Genomic DNA, 17,953 nt, shown 5'->3' with positions numbered 1-17,953 from the left:
AGATTTTGATATTCTTGGAAACCAATTTGCATAAATAAAGGTGTCTTACGATTGAACCTTCACTTAGTGAAAACATGTTAAAGTTAATCAAAATTGCATGGTAGACTAAGCTTTGAACCAACTATTCCATTTGATTAATTGAACACATCTCACACAATGATTTCAACATCCGTCAATGCATAGTATCTAGGGACACTAGTATGGCCATGTGTCTATGTCCTCTTTTCATGAGTGCTGTCAGAGCCAAGCCCTTGAGCTCCTAAAAGCAGCCACACTTCCACTCACATAGGTGGATCCCATCAAAAGTGTTCCCGTAATTATAACACTCTAACATATTTATGTTATGGGTCCATTAAGAATACATTACTCATCCTTCCCTTATCATTATGGGTACCTAGCACTTTAATCTTAGGATGGATTTTTTTTATAGTGCTAACAGTCACATACTAATGATGTACTTTGTCTCATTGAACTCAAGACTTGACGTTATACCAGGCGTTGAGTCGAGTTTCCATCATGGGTGACTCTAATTAATAGGCTTGAGTCCCATCCCTTTTGAGGTCCTTTTTACTGCATCTCTAGCAAGACTTTTTGTCAAAGGATCTGCCAAATTTTCACTTGACCTCACAATATTAATAGTGATCACTCCATCAGAGATTAATTGTCGGACATAACTATGTCTTAATCCAATGTGTCTAGACTTTCCATTATATACTTGGCTATATGCCTTTGCTATAGTAGCCTCACTATCACAACGGATAGAAATAGGTGAAATTGGCTTAGGCCATAAAGGTACATCATAAAGCAAATTTCTTAACCATTCTACTTCTTTAGATGCAGCAGCTAATGTAATAAATTCTCCTGCTATGGTGGAATTAGTAATACATGTTTGTTTCTTGGAACCCCAATAAATGACTCCTCCACCAAGAATAAAGATCCATCCACTAGTAGATGCATGATCTTCCAAACTTGTAATCCAACTAGCATCCGAATACCCTTCTAAAACTGGAGGATATCCATTATAACACAATCCATAGTTAATAGTTTGCTTTAAGTACCTAAGTACTCTATTCAAAGCTTGCCAATGCAAACTACTTGGATTACTTGTGTACCTACTCAATTTTCCAACAGCATATGCAATATCTGGTCTTGTACAAGTCATTATATACATAAGACAACCAATTAGACTTGCATATTTCAATTGATCAATTTTCCTACCAGCATTATATACCAATTTTAATTGAGGATCCATGGGTGTAGATGCTGGTATACAGTTGAAAAAATCAAACTTTTTAAGCACATTTTCAATGTAATGTGATTGTGATAAAGCTATAGTGCTTTCATCTCGGGTTATTTTAATCCCAAGAATAACATCTGCTACACCCATATCCTTCATAGCAAAGTTGTTTGACAAGAATTTCTTTGTGTTTTCTATTTGTTCCAAATCAGTGCCAAAAATGAGCATGTCATCTACATATAAGCAAATTATGACACCTTTTCCATTTTCAAATTTGCCATACATGCACTTATCGGATTCATTTATTTTATAGCCATTAGCTAAAACAACCTTGTCAAACTTTTGGTGCCATTGTTTTGGTGCTTGTTTAAGCCCATATAAAGATTTAACAAGCTTACATACCTTATGCTCTTGTCCTGGAACAACAAATCCTTCCGGTTGCTCCATGTACACTTCCTCTTCCAATTCACCATTTAAAAATGCAGTTTTAACATCCATTTGGTGAACAACCAAATTATATAGAGAGGTAAGTGATATTAAGAGTCTAATTAATGTAGCAATTCTTGCTACTGGAGCATAGGTATCAAAGTAACCAATACCTTGTCTTTGTGTAAAACCTTTTGCTACCAACCTTGCTTTAGATTTATCAATGGTTCCATCGACCTTCATTTTCTTTTTGAAGATCCATTTACAACCTATTGGTTTGGAACCTGGTGGAAGATCAACTAAGATCCAAGTTTGATTTCCCATTATTGAATCCATCTAATCATTTATTGCTTCTTTCCAAAAATTAGAGTCTTGAGATTTCACTGCCTCTTCAAATGTAATAGGATCAGATTCAGTATTATAACAATAAGGTATCTTATTGCATATACTTTCACCTTTTCCTTCTACAAGAAACATAATGAAATCTGGTCCAAAATCTTTGACCTTTTTAATCCTCTTACTTCTTCTTAATTCTTGACAAGATTGATCATTATTATCAATTTGTTTCAATGGAATCTCATTCTCATTTGAAGAATGAATCAATTGTTGTGGTTGTAATTGTCTTGATATAGAATTAAATTTATTTTCATCAAAAATAGCATCTCTTGATTCAATAATAGTATTAATTGAAATTGAATCATTTGGTTCAATTACCATGAACCTATATGCCTTGCTATTATGTGCATAACTTATACATATGCATTCAATTCCTCTTTCACCTAACTTTTTACGTTTAGGTGTTGGAACTTTTACAATAGCTCTACAACCCCAAACCTTCAAATAATTAAGATTTGATTTCCTTTTCTTCTATTGTTTACAGGGGTTATGTTAGTTTCCTTATTAGGAACTCTATTCAATATATGACTAGCTGTTAGAATAGCTTCTCCCAAAAAACCTTGTCCAAGACCTGAATATAATAACATTGAATTTACCATTTCAGTTAAGACTCTATTTTTTCTTTCAGCTACACCATTTTGTTGTGGTGTGTAAGGGGCTGAAACTTGATGGACAATTCCAGTGAGTTCAAAATAACTTGGATTATAGTATTCTCCTCCTCTATCCGATCTTAAGCACTTGATAAATGATTTACACTGAAGTTCAACTTCAGATTTACAAACTTTAAATTTATCAAGCGCTTCATCTTTTGAATGCAATAAATATATATAACAATATCTAGAACAATCATCAATAAAAATAACAAAATATTTCTTTCCACCTAATGTAGGAGTATTATGCAAGTCACATAAATCACTATGTATCAAATCAAGCAATTTTGTTTTCCTTTTAACCTTAGGGAAAGGGTTTCTTGTAATTTTAGTCAACATACATGTATTGCATTTTCAATATTATTATTAAAACAGAATTAAATCTAATTTATACATGTCATTCAATTTTCTATAATTCAAATGACCTAATCTATAATGCCACAAACAAAAGATTCAACCATATAAGCGAAATAGTATTTTATTCTTATTAATAATATTGAGTTTGAACATGCTCTCATACATATACCCTTGCCCCACAAAAATTAATGACTATTTGTATTTTGCACTAACGAGAATAGTCCACTATGCACTAAGCAATGTATAACAAAACTCAATTTCTATAAAGGATTTCGCAGTAATACTTTATAGAATAATCTAATAATATTAGAAAATGAAGGAAGGAAAGAAAGAGTATTAGAATTTGTTTATATGATTTCCAAATGAAATCCCATTCCTATTTATAGGAATTTTCATGTCTTTTCATAAAGACATCTTTCAATAGGTGTCTTTATGAATAAATAAATAATAATATTTATTCATTTAATTTTGTAACTATTCAAATAATATTTTTTGAATAGTTATAATTTTTTTAAAAATCAAATGATATAACTTTTGACCAATGACCAAAAGTTTTATCTTTTAATTAATTACACCCATTCATTTATTGGGATACTATAAATATTTGAAAATGTTCCAACAATAATGATGATCATTGCTCGCATTTCTTCCTCTGGATTCATGTAAATGAACTGTTAAGGCTAGCCACAAGTAATCATTTCTTCACAAAAACTATAAGAAAACAAAATTAGAAACAAAGGAGGAGACAAATTTAGTTATATTTTACATATTATATTTTCATTTCCTTACCCTATAAATGCCCTGGTTGGGAAATTCATCTTGCATTGCAGCTGAGATTTTAAACTGAAATGGCTTCCTTTGCAGCTCAAACTCTCTTCATATTGTTCTTCACCCTCTTCTCAGCTTTCTTCATTAAAATCAATGGAGAGTTCTCGAGGCAATCCATTAATATGTCCATAAAACACATGGAGAAAATCACCCGTCTGCATTTTTACTTCCATGTTATTGTAGATGGAAAACACCCTACAGCCATGCAAATTATCAGGCTACCAAACAAGACAGCTACATTAGTTGGTACCACTTTCATGGTGGATGATCCATTGACAGAGAAGCCTAAGCCTACTTCAAAACTTGTGGGAAGAGCTCAAGGGATTTCTGCTTTCGCTTCTCAAAGTGATTTTGGGTTGCTTATGGTCATGAATTTTGCTTTCTCAGAGGGAATATACAATGGAAGTGCAATTAGCATTCTTGGCCAGAATGCAGTCCTTGATGCCGTGAGGGAAATGTCGATTGTCGGAGGTAGCGGAATTTTTCAGTTTGCCCGTGGTTATGCTTTGTGATACATGCACGAATGGGGTGAAATTTATTAGATACCAATCATCAAAACTGCCAATTTTCAGGCTTGAGAAATCAACAGATTTGCGACGACTTTTTGGATGGGACCCTGGCATTTCTGGGTTGAGATGTCCCATGGCATTTGAATATCTATCTTTTAGCTTTGAAACGCATTTTGAATCACTCGATTTTGAGTTCGGGAGCTCAAGTTATGACCATTTTAGTGAAGACTGTGCGAGCAGAATTTCTGAACGGGATTATGACGGAAATTACAAATTTCAAGCTTTTAATTCGAGTTTAAATCATATTGGGTTCAGGTTTTAGACTTAATTTTTATTATATATGAGCCCGATATTATATTTTCCAGATCTTATTATTTTATTATTATTTTATTTCAAATTTTTTATAATTATTAAGTATTTTAAGTTATTTAGGAGTTTTATGTTAACAAGACAATTTAGTTTAAAATTACTTCTTGTTTAGACTAAATTAGAGTTCTAGTATACTTAAGAGTTTTATTTAGATTTATTTAGCTAGCCTATATATAGGCCTTTGCATTATATACAATTCATTCAATTCATTATTATTCTATTTCTCTTTTGAGTTAATAAATTCTCTCTGGGTTTTTCTTTTTAAGAATTTATCTTGAGTTTCTTTTAGAAGAGTTTTAACAATCTTTTTAGGTTGTAGGGATCATCTTCAATTTTTTTCCTGCCAAGGTATCTTGGAGGGGAAATTAGAGCCGCATGAAGGGGGCTGTGGATTCTTCGTGTTTCTAAGGCTTCTTAGGACTTCTACGTGCCACGTTCTATCTTTCCATTTATCTTTTTTATTCGCTTGCTTAATATTTGATTTATTATTTTATTTTAGTTATTTATTTTAATTTTTTTATCTGACTTGGATTCAATTTCGTTTCAGGTTGTGTCAAAATCTAAATTTCTTTCCGACCGTCTAGAGCCCTAAGTTAAATTTGTGACTTTGGCAAACTTTACGATCTGCTTTCGCGTTCATCCTTCTCATCCTTTATCATTTGGTATCAGATTTGGGCGTTTTAGGTGTTCTTTTTATTTTATAAATTGATTTCTAGAAAGCAGCCTCAAAACAATTTTTACCCCAACAGTTTTCAGAAAAAAAATATTTTTCAGTGGGTAAATGATTTTCAAACAAACTAAAATTTTACATACTATTTCTTGGCACTATTTTAGAGTATAAAAAACTATTTCCCACAAAAAAAAGTTATCAAAAAAAGTACAAAAAAATAAAACACGAAAAAAATAAAAAATAAAAAAATATTATGTGGGTTAAATTTTGTGCCAAAACTTTTCAAATCAGATCTACATTATTTGAGAAGACTTTAGTTTAAATTTCGTGATTTTTGGAAATTGGGGACACCTCAAACGAAGTTTGTCAAGTTGTTTTGCAATTTTTAGGGTTTTTCGGGTTTTAGCAATTTTCATTGACTCTTAGCTTTAAGTTTTCATTTGTTTTTACTTTTTATTTGTTTCTTTGCACATTCTAACACTTTCTTGTTACTTGTGTTAGTAGGTTAAAGCACATTGCATATTCCTTCCTTCGTGCAATAGAATTCTTTGATGTCTAGCCGATTTTGAACTCATAATGCTCTTAGGTTTGCTTTGTTAGTTTGATTCTAATACATTCTGATTAATTGATATTGACACTTTTTAAAAGACTCACAAGATTAATTCTTACTTCATTGAGAATTTGATTTTTATTTCTGAGTGCATAACAGTAAGGTTTGTTTAAATTTTCTTTTCTTGAGTGTTGTGTTCTTTTCATTTATCTTTCTATTTATCTTCTTTATTCGTTTCCTTAATCTTTGATTTATTATTTTATTTTAGTTATTTATTTTAAATTTTTTATATTAGAATCTAATAAATTTCACCCCATTCGTGCATGTATCACTTTGGCAAAGATAGTTTGGCTTAATAAGTATGGAGATTCCATAGTTGAATATAATGTGAGCGTTGTTCACTTGTGAACAATTGGTACATGCATGCATGTGATGTAATTCGATTATGTATGCATTGGTTTGTTTTTTTCTTGCTTTAGATTGTTTCTCCTATTGACTAAAAAAGACAACTGATTTTATTGTCATTTATACTTTTTGTGTGAATGAGTAGGAGAAACTTGGGATTGAAGGAGATATTAACTTCAACTTTTCATTAGAACACATGACTATGAACAGAGATTCTTGTATGATGGGACATTGTATTCACATTCAAGAAATTTGTTTTTCATGGTTTCTAGTCTACAACTACGGTAATCTTTGCATGGTGGGATCAAGTTATGTTGATCCAATGATGGTTTTTGTTATCAACTAGTTCAGAATTGAGTTGAATTGAATTGGCCTGATAGGAACATGACATACGAGTCGTAAGTAGTTTAGAAATGGTAGCCATGTTGGATCTCTCAATCCCAAGACAAGATTGATTGGAGAAGGAACATTTCTTCACCGCATTTATCCTCCAAGGAAGATGGATATAACATATCAGGGGTCGTTGTTTATGATCTGGTTATATTCACCTAACTCAAATCCCCTATAATCCACACGTCGAAGAATTCTACCTTGAAAAAAGGCTCCATCACAACCAGGTTGTCCAGAATTTCTAGCTTTGCACACAATATCTTCACCCCTCAAATCATCGTCATTGACAAAAATGCAGCATAAAGCAACTCCCATTCATTGACTATCATTGTGAACATTGTGAGGAAGTTGTACCTTGATTGAAGAGTCAACTGCTTGGTGACTAAACCATTCTGGGATTACATTTCCAGGTACCATAACATCAAACTTTAGTCTTAAATTTGCAAATACCTGAAAAAGAAAACTCGGGTTGTTTAGTAACTAGCACCATAAATAATCAAGTATAGGATTTTGTGATGGAGACAAGAGATACTAACCAACCTTAAGTGTATTGATGTTCTCAGCCAATTTGCAGCAGTGAATACCACTAATACTTGCCCACACACTGCATTGCATACTTTTGATGGATATGCAACTGCTTCAAGTGAAGCACAACCTTAAGATATTTAAGCTCGGAAAGTCGAGTAATAGACGAAGGTAAGGTGATGAAATTGTTACCACTAACATTTGTCATGCCTAAGATATGCTGTTGCAACAAAATTTCATTTCAAACTTCATAGAATTCTCTTGTTACCTGAGTGTTTCTTTCTACCAACAGTTTCTTTGGTTAGTAACTCTGCTTGACAAATCTTTAAAATTCTCCAAGGAAGAAATTGTAGATTCATATCTTTCAGGAAACGTAATCAAAATCTTTTCAACAATTTGTTGAATAGGATCCATTTCTTTGGTAGTTGCTGTTGTTAGCCTTTTGATTACTCAGGACACAGAAAGAACAAGAACAAGGTTAAAAAGACTAACAACAGCAAAAACCAAAAAAATCGATCCTATCCGACTAGCGCAGCAGCTGAGCAATACCCGGGGAGGCAACTATTTGTTGCAGCATGTTTTGCAAGCAGAAGAACTTTTGAGAGTTGGCTGGTGGATAGTGGTTGTACAAACCACATAACAAATGATCAAGAATTGGAAATGGTCACTATCTTCTAGTAAGAGGCAGAACAACACTGAACCCATCCTTCAAAGATTCAATCTGACCGAAATAACTAGTCATATCCAACTGATTTTGCTGTAGATGGACAAAATCGGAAACAACTTTGTAGATGTGCTGAGTATATAGGTTCTTGGCCTTGTTTTGCAAGATTGAAAAAAAGTCTTGGGCTCGAGCGAATGCCACAACAATCTTTACTCTTTTCATCGACAATATTAACTTGCCGTTCAAGATGGCCTTGCCCCATAAACCACAATTGGGCTGAAGCGGCCCAAGAACAGAATTACTACTGTCTTGGAGTTGTGATACAATTACAGCGTCAACTGAAGATGCGATGCAATTTCTTTGTCATTTTACTGGTGATTCAGTCTACTAGATATGATTACAAATAATAAAATTTAAAGTATGTGACATAATTATATATATATATATATATATTGCCCAGAGAGTCTGATTCTATTATAATTAAAATATAGAAAAGTTTTTTTTCAATGTATTTATTAGAGTGAATTCAGTAATTAATTTTCGTATTCTATAGGCCCATTAAAGGGGTAGATGCTGATCACGAGTTTTAAAGTTGTTTTATAACCAAGGCGATGATCGAATTCTCAATCACTAGTTAAGATAAGAGAAGCCCGTGGTTGACATAATAATAAATTTAATCTCAAATGTTTATTTATTTTGTTACTTTAGTTTTTTTTTTCTTTTTTATCACTTTAAATCTTACACTTCAAAATTTTGTCAAATTATTTTTGTTTTACATAAAAGCTTATTAGAAAGTTATAAACTACAAAAATAATCACTTATGGTTTTTTTGTTATATTTTGATCACTCAACTCATTTTTTATTTAGCCATTTAACTTTTTAAAATTAAATATTTAGTCACTCTACCGTTATTTGCGTTAGATATTAAATATATTAGTCACTCTCTTGTTAGTTTCAGTATTTATCACGTTCTATCAATTTGACCCTAAATATATAAAAAAAATCAACAATTTTAGTTTTCAATGTTTATAAAATTTTTCATTTTAGTTCAAATTCTAAAAATTTAATAAATTTAACCCTCAACATTTACAAAACTTGTCAATTTAGTTGTAATTCTAAAATTTCAAAAAAAAAAAGAAGAAGAAAGAATAACTTAGTATGATTTTTCAACCAAATAATATGTATTCGGACCAAAAATATTTTCAAAAACAATTAGAAATTGAAATTTCAATATTCTGAAATTATAGACTTCATGATCGTTTGGCTTACTTAAAGCCATTCAAACTCAAAATTTACTTGGTATTTTGGCAGTTTAAAACAATAATTTAAAGAATAGATGTAATAATAAAATTTAGAAACTCGTTTCATCAAATTTGTTTACCAAAAGCTTTATTTTCAAAAGCCAAAACATAATAATTTATCAAACTACCCAGATATATTGGGTTAACAGTTTCAAGTAGCCTACTTGGGGGTTTCATATTTTTTAACACAGAAGTCATATAACTAAGATGACAATACCAAATGATATTAAAAACGGAAAACATCTAAATTTCAAAACAAATCAACATGAATGGATAAAATTCTAATGTGTCAAAATTGGTTACTTGAAACTGTTAAAACTCATAAGATAGGAACCACAAAAATTATTTTCTCCTAAATTACCCGATCAAAATAGACGCCGTCCCAAAAATGTCACTAGAACCTCACCGAAAAGTCATCGGAATTCAATAACGATTAAACTAGCCCAAAAAATCATGGATTTTATAGGAAAAATAGATTAAAAAAATCTAAACCAAAACTCACATTAATTGCTAAAATTAATGATCAATTTGTCCTTCCTCTACCTTTCTTCCTCCTAGTTAGTTTCCCAGAAATCGTTATATCCTCCGTCCAAAAAAAAAAACCCAAAGTGAATCTCTCTTTTTCTATTCTTTTATAAAAACTATATAACAAACATTAAAATGGGGCTTGGAAGAAAAACATGGGTTATAAGATCACATAATTAATTGGACTTTTAAATAAAATGTCCATTTAAAAGTTGTGAGTGTCTATTATGGGTGTTGACACCATTTTTTGATGAAAAACGGGGTCGACTTGGGTTTTAAAAAAGGGAACGAAAATGGGAGTCGCCACCAATCTTTTTTGATGAGGTGTGATCGGGTCACCTCGAAAAGTGGTTGTTTTTAATAAACGATTTAATTTTTATTAAAACAACGCTTTTGGTCTACGAAATTCAGAAAAACGGGTTCGGGAGTCGGTTACGCACGAGGAAGGATTAGCACCCTCGATACGCCCAAAATTGGTACCTAGTTGATTACTTAATGTCTTAATGTCGAAAATTGAAAACCTTGAAGAATTTTAAAAATACGATCCTTTTATTAAAACGTTGAAAATTTTCAGGAAAAATGGGATATTTCACGTTATTCGAGAAAGAGAATTATATCCAGTAAGTTAGGACACAATGTCTCGAATTCCCGATACGCGAATGAAAAAATGCTTATTTAAAAAATATTTAACTATCTTGGATTAAAAAAGAGATCGCGACCAGTAAGTTAGGACACGATCTTTTAATCTCGAGATCATTTAAAATTTGAGTTTAAAAAGATTCGTGCATTTAGATTTATCGTGAAAATCAAAACCCAGTAAGTTAGGGTACGACATTCTCAAATCTAAACACGAGATTTTGCTTATTCAAAAATTGTAATTTATGCATTGAAATAAATTAATCTAACATGAAATAATAAAACACGATGTTAATACTCATAACAAGATGATATTGAATACAATAGTGCAAAATAATACGAACAATTGCAACGAAAAAGATAAATACAAAGTATGAATCAATAACACACGAAATAGCAATGTATACAAGCAAATAAAATTAAAGCATTCATTCAAGTCAATAACGGAAATGAAATAAATAACTAAATGAATACGAATATAAAAAGTAAAATGATATATGTGTGTACATAAAATTATGAGAATGTAAAAATATATATACGTATACATATTTTAAAATTATCAAATATAAAAATATGTGTAATGATGTATATATATGTATATGTGTATGTATAAAAAATGGAATGTCTAAAATATAAGAGTGTGTGTATACATGTATTCGTGAGAAAAAAATGGAAAGTATATAGATATACATATATGGATATATAAAAGTGTTTGTGTATTTATATCAAATAAGTTGAAAATATATATATATATATATATATATATATATATATACATATATATACGTATATATGTAAGCAATTGTATAGTAATAATAATATTGGTAATAATACTAATAATAATAGCATGAATATAATGCTAAAAATAATAAAAATAATGAGCAAGGTAATAAAATTGCTAAAAATTGAGACTAAATCAAAATAAAAACAAATATGCTGGGCAAATTCGAAATAAAATAAAAAGGACGAAAGGGACTAAAATGCGACACGCGCGAAAAGAGGGGGACCAAAACTGAAAATAAACAAAAAGCCCCAAAACGCAGCGTCGAAATGGATCATATTGTAACAAAAATGAAATTACGGGGCTAAAATAAAAAATAAAAGAAGATAGTGAAGATGGGCCGAATTGAAGCGCGCTGCAGAGTCGGAGGGCTAGACGCGAAATTATCCCCCTTTTAGAAAACGCGCGGATCCTCCCCTCGGGTCGGGTCACCGCGCGGGTCAAGGGTTTCAAAACGGCGCTGTTTAGCATTTAGTATAAATACAAAAAAACCTTAAAAAAAACAGATTCAGATCCTTCTTTTAAAAAAATAAAAAAAATCAGAGAGCTTTGGAGCTCTCTCTCAAATCCTCAAATCCGACCGCCTCCGGTCATCGGGCCGACGTCCGTCGGCCACCGCACACGGTGGTTGGAGGCACAAAATGGGCCATTTTTGGTCCCCTTTGGAGCTGGTCGTCTCTCGGACATGGATTCGAGGCCGAATCCCATGAGATGAGCACCGTACCCGAGAAAAACGAAGGGAGACCGTTCGTCTCCTCTCCGTCCGGCACGGCGCAGGTAAGGCCTCTTCTCCTCGTCTCTTTTTTTATTTTCGTTACAAATGAGTAAAAATAATAAATAAAAATAAAATAAAATAAGAAGAATGCAAGAACAGAGAAAGAAAATGGAGTCAACCTTTTTTGTTTTTTATTTCAGTTGTTGTTGTTGTTACAAAGATCATATTTTTTGCTTTTATATCTCATCTATTTCTATATTTCTATTATTTGTTGCTGCTTTTTGCGTGTCTGCTCTGTTTTTGCAGGTGTTGATGAAGCTAGGCACGGTGGGTGGCGATGGGACAAGGCAAACGGCAGAGGGATGGGTGCGGCGCTAGGCTTGGCTAGGGTTTCATTTTTTTGAAACCCTAGTTGGCGTTTTTTTTGGGAAATTGGGCTCCAAATTTGGGCCTCGGGTTTGGGTTGTAATTGGGCTTGTGGGTTGGTGTTATTTTGTTGGTAGGGCCTGGGCAAATTTGGGCTTCTACAATGGGTATGCATCCGATAAGGATATAGTTGGATTTTTTTCAAATTTTTCAATATTTTTGGAGGTCATACTGTCATATTTATGTATCGGACATATTTGTTGGACACCGATAGTTGAAGAGAAATGAAGAATCTGAGCAACATAGGAATAAACAAAAAGAAATTGTATGTATTCCTTTCAAGACCATATGAAGAAGGTAAAAGCAATAGAAGCTGAGACAGGAATGCTTTCAAAATTTCTCTATTCCAAGCTTAACCTTAAGTAGCATGGGATTCAGCCATGGAATATGTATATAACAGAAAATTCAAGTTTGTGCAGCTAACATGGAAAATGTGAGAGAAACGCAAAGAAAGCTGCTGTGTCATGATTATTATATAGATTAGTAAAGTTGGAGGCCTTTGCTTGTGATGGAAGCAAGCATGGTATATGTATATGAATATGAAAACCACATTCTAAAATCAATGAAAGCCCTTCTCAGAAACAGAAAGTAGAAAAGCATATAAATTATTACCAAAATGAAGACTTTGAATCCAAGTCCCTGCAGCTTAAAGTAATTGTAGTTGTTTCGTTTCTAGCATATAATGATTTAACTATCACTAGACTCACTTAAACACTATATATTATATATAATACAATGTTGAAGATCAAATAATTGGTTAATTAAGATCAAAGTGCATCATTATTTGCTTTTTTATCACCTTTTTTTATGCTTCTTCTTAATTAGGGAAAAAGATTAATTCAGTCCCTCTCAATTTCAAAATTGAGCAATTGGTCTTCTTAAAAAATTTGGAATAATTTAGCCCTTGTCAATTTCGAAAGTGAGCAGCTAAGGACAATTCATCATGGGTTCCATCAATTGTACATAATTTTGATGGGTATAGTAACAAATTTAGCCTTTAATGTTTACATATTTTTCCATTTCGGCACTAATTCTAAAAAAATTCAACAAATTCAGCCTCAACATTTACACATTTACACAAATTGTGCGGGACAAATTTGATAAATTAAGACAACAGCTCAAATGTGTAAACTTTGAGGGCTAAATTTATTATTATACTAATCAAAATCATGTACAATTGATGGAGAATATTAACATTGTGGTTAATTATCCTTAGTTGCTTACCTTCGAAATTGACGGGATCAAATTGCTTTGATTTTTCAAGAGGGACCAATTTGCTCAATTTTGGAATTGAAAGGGACTGGAGAGATCTTTTTACCAATTAATTGTTGCTTGCTTCAATAAACGGCTACCACAATAATGATGATCATTGCTCGCATTTGTTCCTCTGGATTCATGTAAATGAACTGTCAAGGCCGGCAACAAGTAATCATTCTTCACAAAAACAATAAGAAAACAAAATTAGAAACAAAGGAGACAAATTTAACTATATTTTACATATTATATCTTCATTTCCTTACCCTATAAATGCCCTGGTTGGGAAATTCATCTTGCATTTCAGCTGAGATTTTAAACAGAAATGGCTTCCTTCGCTGCTCAAACTCTCTTCATATTGTTCTTCACCCTCTTCTCAGCATTCTTCATTAAAATCAATGGAGAGTTCTCGAGGCAATCCATTAACATGTCCACAAAACGCATGGAGAAAATCACCCGTCTGCATTTTTACTTCCATGATATTGTAGATGGAAAACACCCTACAGCCATGCAAATTATCAGGCTACCAAACAAGACAGCTACATCATTTGGTACCACTTTCATGGTGGATGATCCATTGACAGAGAAGCCTAAGCCTACTTCAAAACTTGTGGGAAGAGCTCAAGGGATTTATGCTTTCGCTTCTCAAAGTGATTTTGGGTTGCTTATGGTCATGAATTTTGCTTTCTCAGAGGGAATCTACAATGGAAGTGCAATCAGCATTCTTGGCCGGAATGCAGTCCTTGATGCCGTGAGGGAAATGCCGATTGTCGGAGGTAGCGGAATTTTTCGGTTCGCTCGTGGTTATGCTTTGGCAAAGACAGTTTGGCTTAATAAGAATGGGGATGCCATAGTTGAATATAATGTGACTGTTTTTCACTTGTGAACAATTGGTACATGCATGCATGTGATGTAATTCGATTATGTATGCATTGGTTGGTTTTCTTCTTGCTTTAGATTGTTTCTCCTATTGACTAAAAAAGACAATTGATGTTATTGTCATTTATACTTTTTGTGAGGATGAATATGAGAAACTTGGGATTGAAAGAGATATTAACCTCAACTTTTCATTCGAACACATGACTATGAACAGAGTTTGTTGTATGATGGGACATTGTATTCACATTCAGGAGAATTGGTTATCGTGGTTTCTGGTGTAGAACTACGGTAATCTTTGCATGGTGGGCTCAACTTATGTTGATCCAAGGTTGGTTCGCCTGATAGGAACAAGACATAAGAGTAGTAAGTAGTTTAGAAATAGTAGCCATGTTGGATCTCTCAATCCAAACACAACATTGATTGGAGAAGGAACATTTCTTCACCGCATGTTGAGTTTAAAAACAGCCAAGAATCAAAAACAACTAAAATTTGTGTTGAAAGATGAAAAACAGAAGCAAAAATACGGATGTTGAAGGAGAAAAGAAGTTGACGTATCTCATTACTTCATTACGCAAAATAACATGTACGTATATAGTTCTATTACATTGGAAGAAAATCAATCTTGGTTGTACAAGTAACCAAACTGTAAAATCAGCTTAATGATAACCTAAAACCTACTAAAACTGCTAAGTACATGGCTGAACCTCAGCCAATCAAAAAGTTACAATCAAATCAAACATATGTCACATGTTACAAAAGTTAAATGACCGAAATACACCATGGACATTAGCATGCTGCTGCATTGTGGCTTGGACGCTTGCATGCTGCTGAAATGTTGCCAACTTTCAACACCGCATTTATCCTCCAAGGAAGATGGATATAACATATCAGGGGTCCTTGATTATGATCTGGTTATATTCACCTAAATCAAATCCACTATAATCCACACGTCAAAGAATTCTTCCGTGAAAAACAGCTCCATCACAACCAGGTTTCCAGAATTTCTAGCTTGACACTCAATGTCTTCATCCCTCGAATCATCGTCATTGACAAAAATGCAGCATAAAGCAACTCCCATCCATTGACTATCATTGTGAACATTGTGAGGAAGTTGTACCTTGATTGAAGAGTCAACTGCTTGGTGACTAAACCATTCTGGGATTACACTTCCAGTTACCATAACATCAAACTTTAGTCTTACTTTTGTAAATACCTGCAAAAGAAAACTCAGGTTGTTTAGTAACAAACACCATAAATAATCTAGTATTGGATTTTGTGATGGAGACAAGAGATACTAACCAACCTTAAATGCATTGATGTTCTCAGCCAATTTGCAGCAGTGAGTACCACTAATACTAGCGCAATACACTGCATTGCATACTTTTGATGGATATGCAACTGCTTCAAGTGAAGCACAACCTTAAGATATTTAAGCTTGGAAAGTCGAGTAATTGACGAAGGTAAGGTGATGAAATTGTTACCACTAAGACTAACATTTGTCACGCCTAAGATATGCTGTTGCAACAAAATTTCATTTCAAACTTTATAGAATTCTCTTGTTACCTGAGTGTTTCTTTCTACCAACAGTTTCTTCGGTTAGTAGCTCTGCTCGACAAATCTTTAAAATTCTCCAAGGATGAAATTGTAGCTTCATGTCTTTCTGGAAACGTAATCAAAATCTCTTCAACAATTTGTTGAATAGGATCCATTTCTTTGGTAGTTGCTGTTGTTAGTCTTTTGATTACTCAGGAAACAGAAAGAAGAACAAGAAAAAGGTTAAAAAGACTAACAACAGCAAAAACCAAAAAAATCGATCCTATCCGACTTGTGCAGCAGCTGAGCAATACCCGGAGGGGCAACTGTTTGTTGCAGCATGTTTTGCAAGCAGAAGCACCTTTGAGAGTTGGCTGGTGGATAGTGGTTGTACAAACAACATGACAAATGATCAAGAATTGGAAACCGTCAGTATCTTCTAGTGAAAGGCAAAAGAATAGTAGCCATGGAAAACCAAAACGGTAAATGGTTTAAAGCTCATTTTTTACGTTGTATTTGTCCCTGAGTATTGGACAATTGGTTGAGAAGGGGAAGATGAGTGAGTTGCCACAACAAGAGAGCGATACAGTGCCCTGGCACAAACGGCTTGAGCATTTCCATCATAGTGATGTGCTCTATATGAAAAAGAACCAAATTGTTGTTGGACTTCCTCACTTAGAAAAAAAGCATCCTGTGTATATAGTCTGCCGATATACGAAGCAAACAAGACTCCTTTTTCCAAAAGAATCAACTTGGAAGGCAACAAAAAAGCTACTGTTGGTCTATACAGATATTAGTGGACCTCAACAGACACCGTCCTTGAAAGGGACTGCAAGTACTGATCATCAGCTCACTGCACTATACACTCCAAGGCAAAATGGGATCGTAGAGAGAACAAAACATAACACTAATGGAGATGACAAGATGTCTTTTGCAAGAGAAACGTCGCTAAAGATTTTCTGGGTTGAAGCTGTAAATATAGCAGTATTTCTGCTAAACAGGTTACCAACAAAAGCATTGAAGAAGCACACATCATTTGAAACTTGTTTTGGAGAAGGAACATTTCTTCACCGCATTTATCCTCCAAGGAAGATGGATATAACATATCAGGGGTCCTTGATTATGATTTGGTTATATTCACCTAAATCAAATCCACTATAATCCACACGTCGAAGAATTCTTCCTTGAAAAACAGTTCCATCCCAACCAGGTTTCCAGAATTTCTAGCTTGACACTCAATGTCTTCATCCCTCGAATCATCGTCATTGACAAAATTGCAGCATAAAGCAACTCCCATTCATTGACTATCATTATGAATATTGTGAGGAAGTTGTACCTTGATTGAAGAGTCAACTGCTTGGTGACTAAACCAGCCCGCGATTTCACTTTTAGGTACCATAACATCAAACTTTAGTCTTGAATTTGTAAATACCTGCAAAAGAAAACTCGGGTTGCTTAGTAAATAACACCATAAATAATCTAGTATCGGATTTTGTGATGGAGACAAGAGATACTAACCAACCTTAAGTGCATTGATGTTCTCAGCCAATTTGCAGCAGTGAATACCACTAATACTTGCCCAATACACTGCATTGCATACTTTTGATGGATATGCAACTGCTTCAAGTGAAGCACAACCTTAAGATATTTAAGCTCGGAAAGTCGAGTAATTGACGAAGGTAAGGTGATGAAATTGTTACCACTAAGACTAACATTTGTCACGCCTAAGATATGCTGGTGCAACAAAATTTCATTTCAAACTTTATAGAATTCTCATGTTACCTGAGTGTTTCTTTCTACCAACAGTTTCTTCGGTTAGTAGCTCTGCTTGAAAAATCTTTAAAATTCTCCAAGGATGAAATTATAGCTTCATGTCTTTCAGGAAACGTAATCATAATCTCTTCAGCAATTTGTTGAATAGGATCCA

The 17,953-nt window shown here is 33.3% G+C and overlaps 2 protein-coding genes across 2 annotated transcripts; both read left to right on the top strand.

Annotated features, from left to right (window-relative positions):
* The first annotated feature begins 3,914 nt into the window (after positions 1-3,914).
* LOC105801632 (dirigent protein 21-like) lies at positions 3,915-12,312 on the top strand. Its single transcript, XM_052623550.1, has 5 exons — positions 3,915-4,398; positions 6,324-6,388; positions 6,543-6,725; positions 11,763-11,996; positions 12,241-12,312. Exons 1-5 carry the CDS (start codon positions 3,915-3,917, stop codon positions 12,310-12,312), a joined length of 1,038 nt encoding a protein of 345 aa, XP_052479510.1.
* A 1,572-nt stretch (positions 12,313-13,884) lies between these two features.
* Positions 13,885-14,665, top strand: LOC105761197 (dirigent protein 22). Its single transcript, XM_012578942.2, has one exon. It carries the CDS (start codon positions 13,940-13,942, stop codon positions 14,498-14,500), a length of 561 nt encoding a protein of 186 aa, XP_012434396.1. The 5' UTR covers positions 13,885-13,939; the 3' UTR covers positions 14,501-14,665.
* The last annotated feature ends 3,288 nt before the right edge of the window (positions 14,666-17,953 follow it).

The sequence above is a fragment of the Gossypium raimondii genome, chromosome 11 (assembly GCF_025698545.1).
Source record: "Gossypium raimondii isolate GPD5lz chromosome 11, ASM2569854v1, whole genome shotgun sequence".
Classification (NCBI taxonomy): domain Eukaryota; kingdom Viridiplantae; phylum Streptophyta; class Magnoliopsida; order Malvales; family Malvaceae; genus Gossypium; species Gossypium raimondii.
The sequence above is the reverse complement of the archived record's forward strand: the minus strand, read 5'-3'. Positions and strand labels throughout refer to the sequence as shown.

What these genes read in the sequence shown, in the direction of transcription:
- LOC105761197 (XM_012578942.2), top strand. Translation starts at nt 13,940, where the DNA reads ATGGCTTCCTTCGCTGCTCAAACTCTCTTCATATTGTTCTTCACCCTC.
- LOC105801632 (XM_052623550.1), top strand. Translation starts at nt 3,915, where the DNA reads ATGGCTTCCTTTGCAGCTCAAACTCTCTTCATATTGTTCTTCACCCTC. An exon ending in TTGAATATAATGTGAGCGTT is followed by an intron (nt 6,389 to 6,542) that starts GTTCACTTGTGA and finishes GTGAATGAGTAG; the next exon opens with GAGAAACTTGGGATTGAAGG. An exon ending in CTCCGTCCGGCACGGCGCAG is followed by an intron (nt 11,997 to 12,240) that starts GTAAGGCCTCTT and finishes CTGTTTTTGCAG; the next exon opens with GTGTTGATGAAGCTAGGCAC.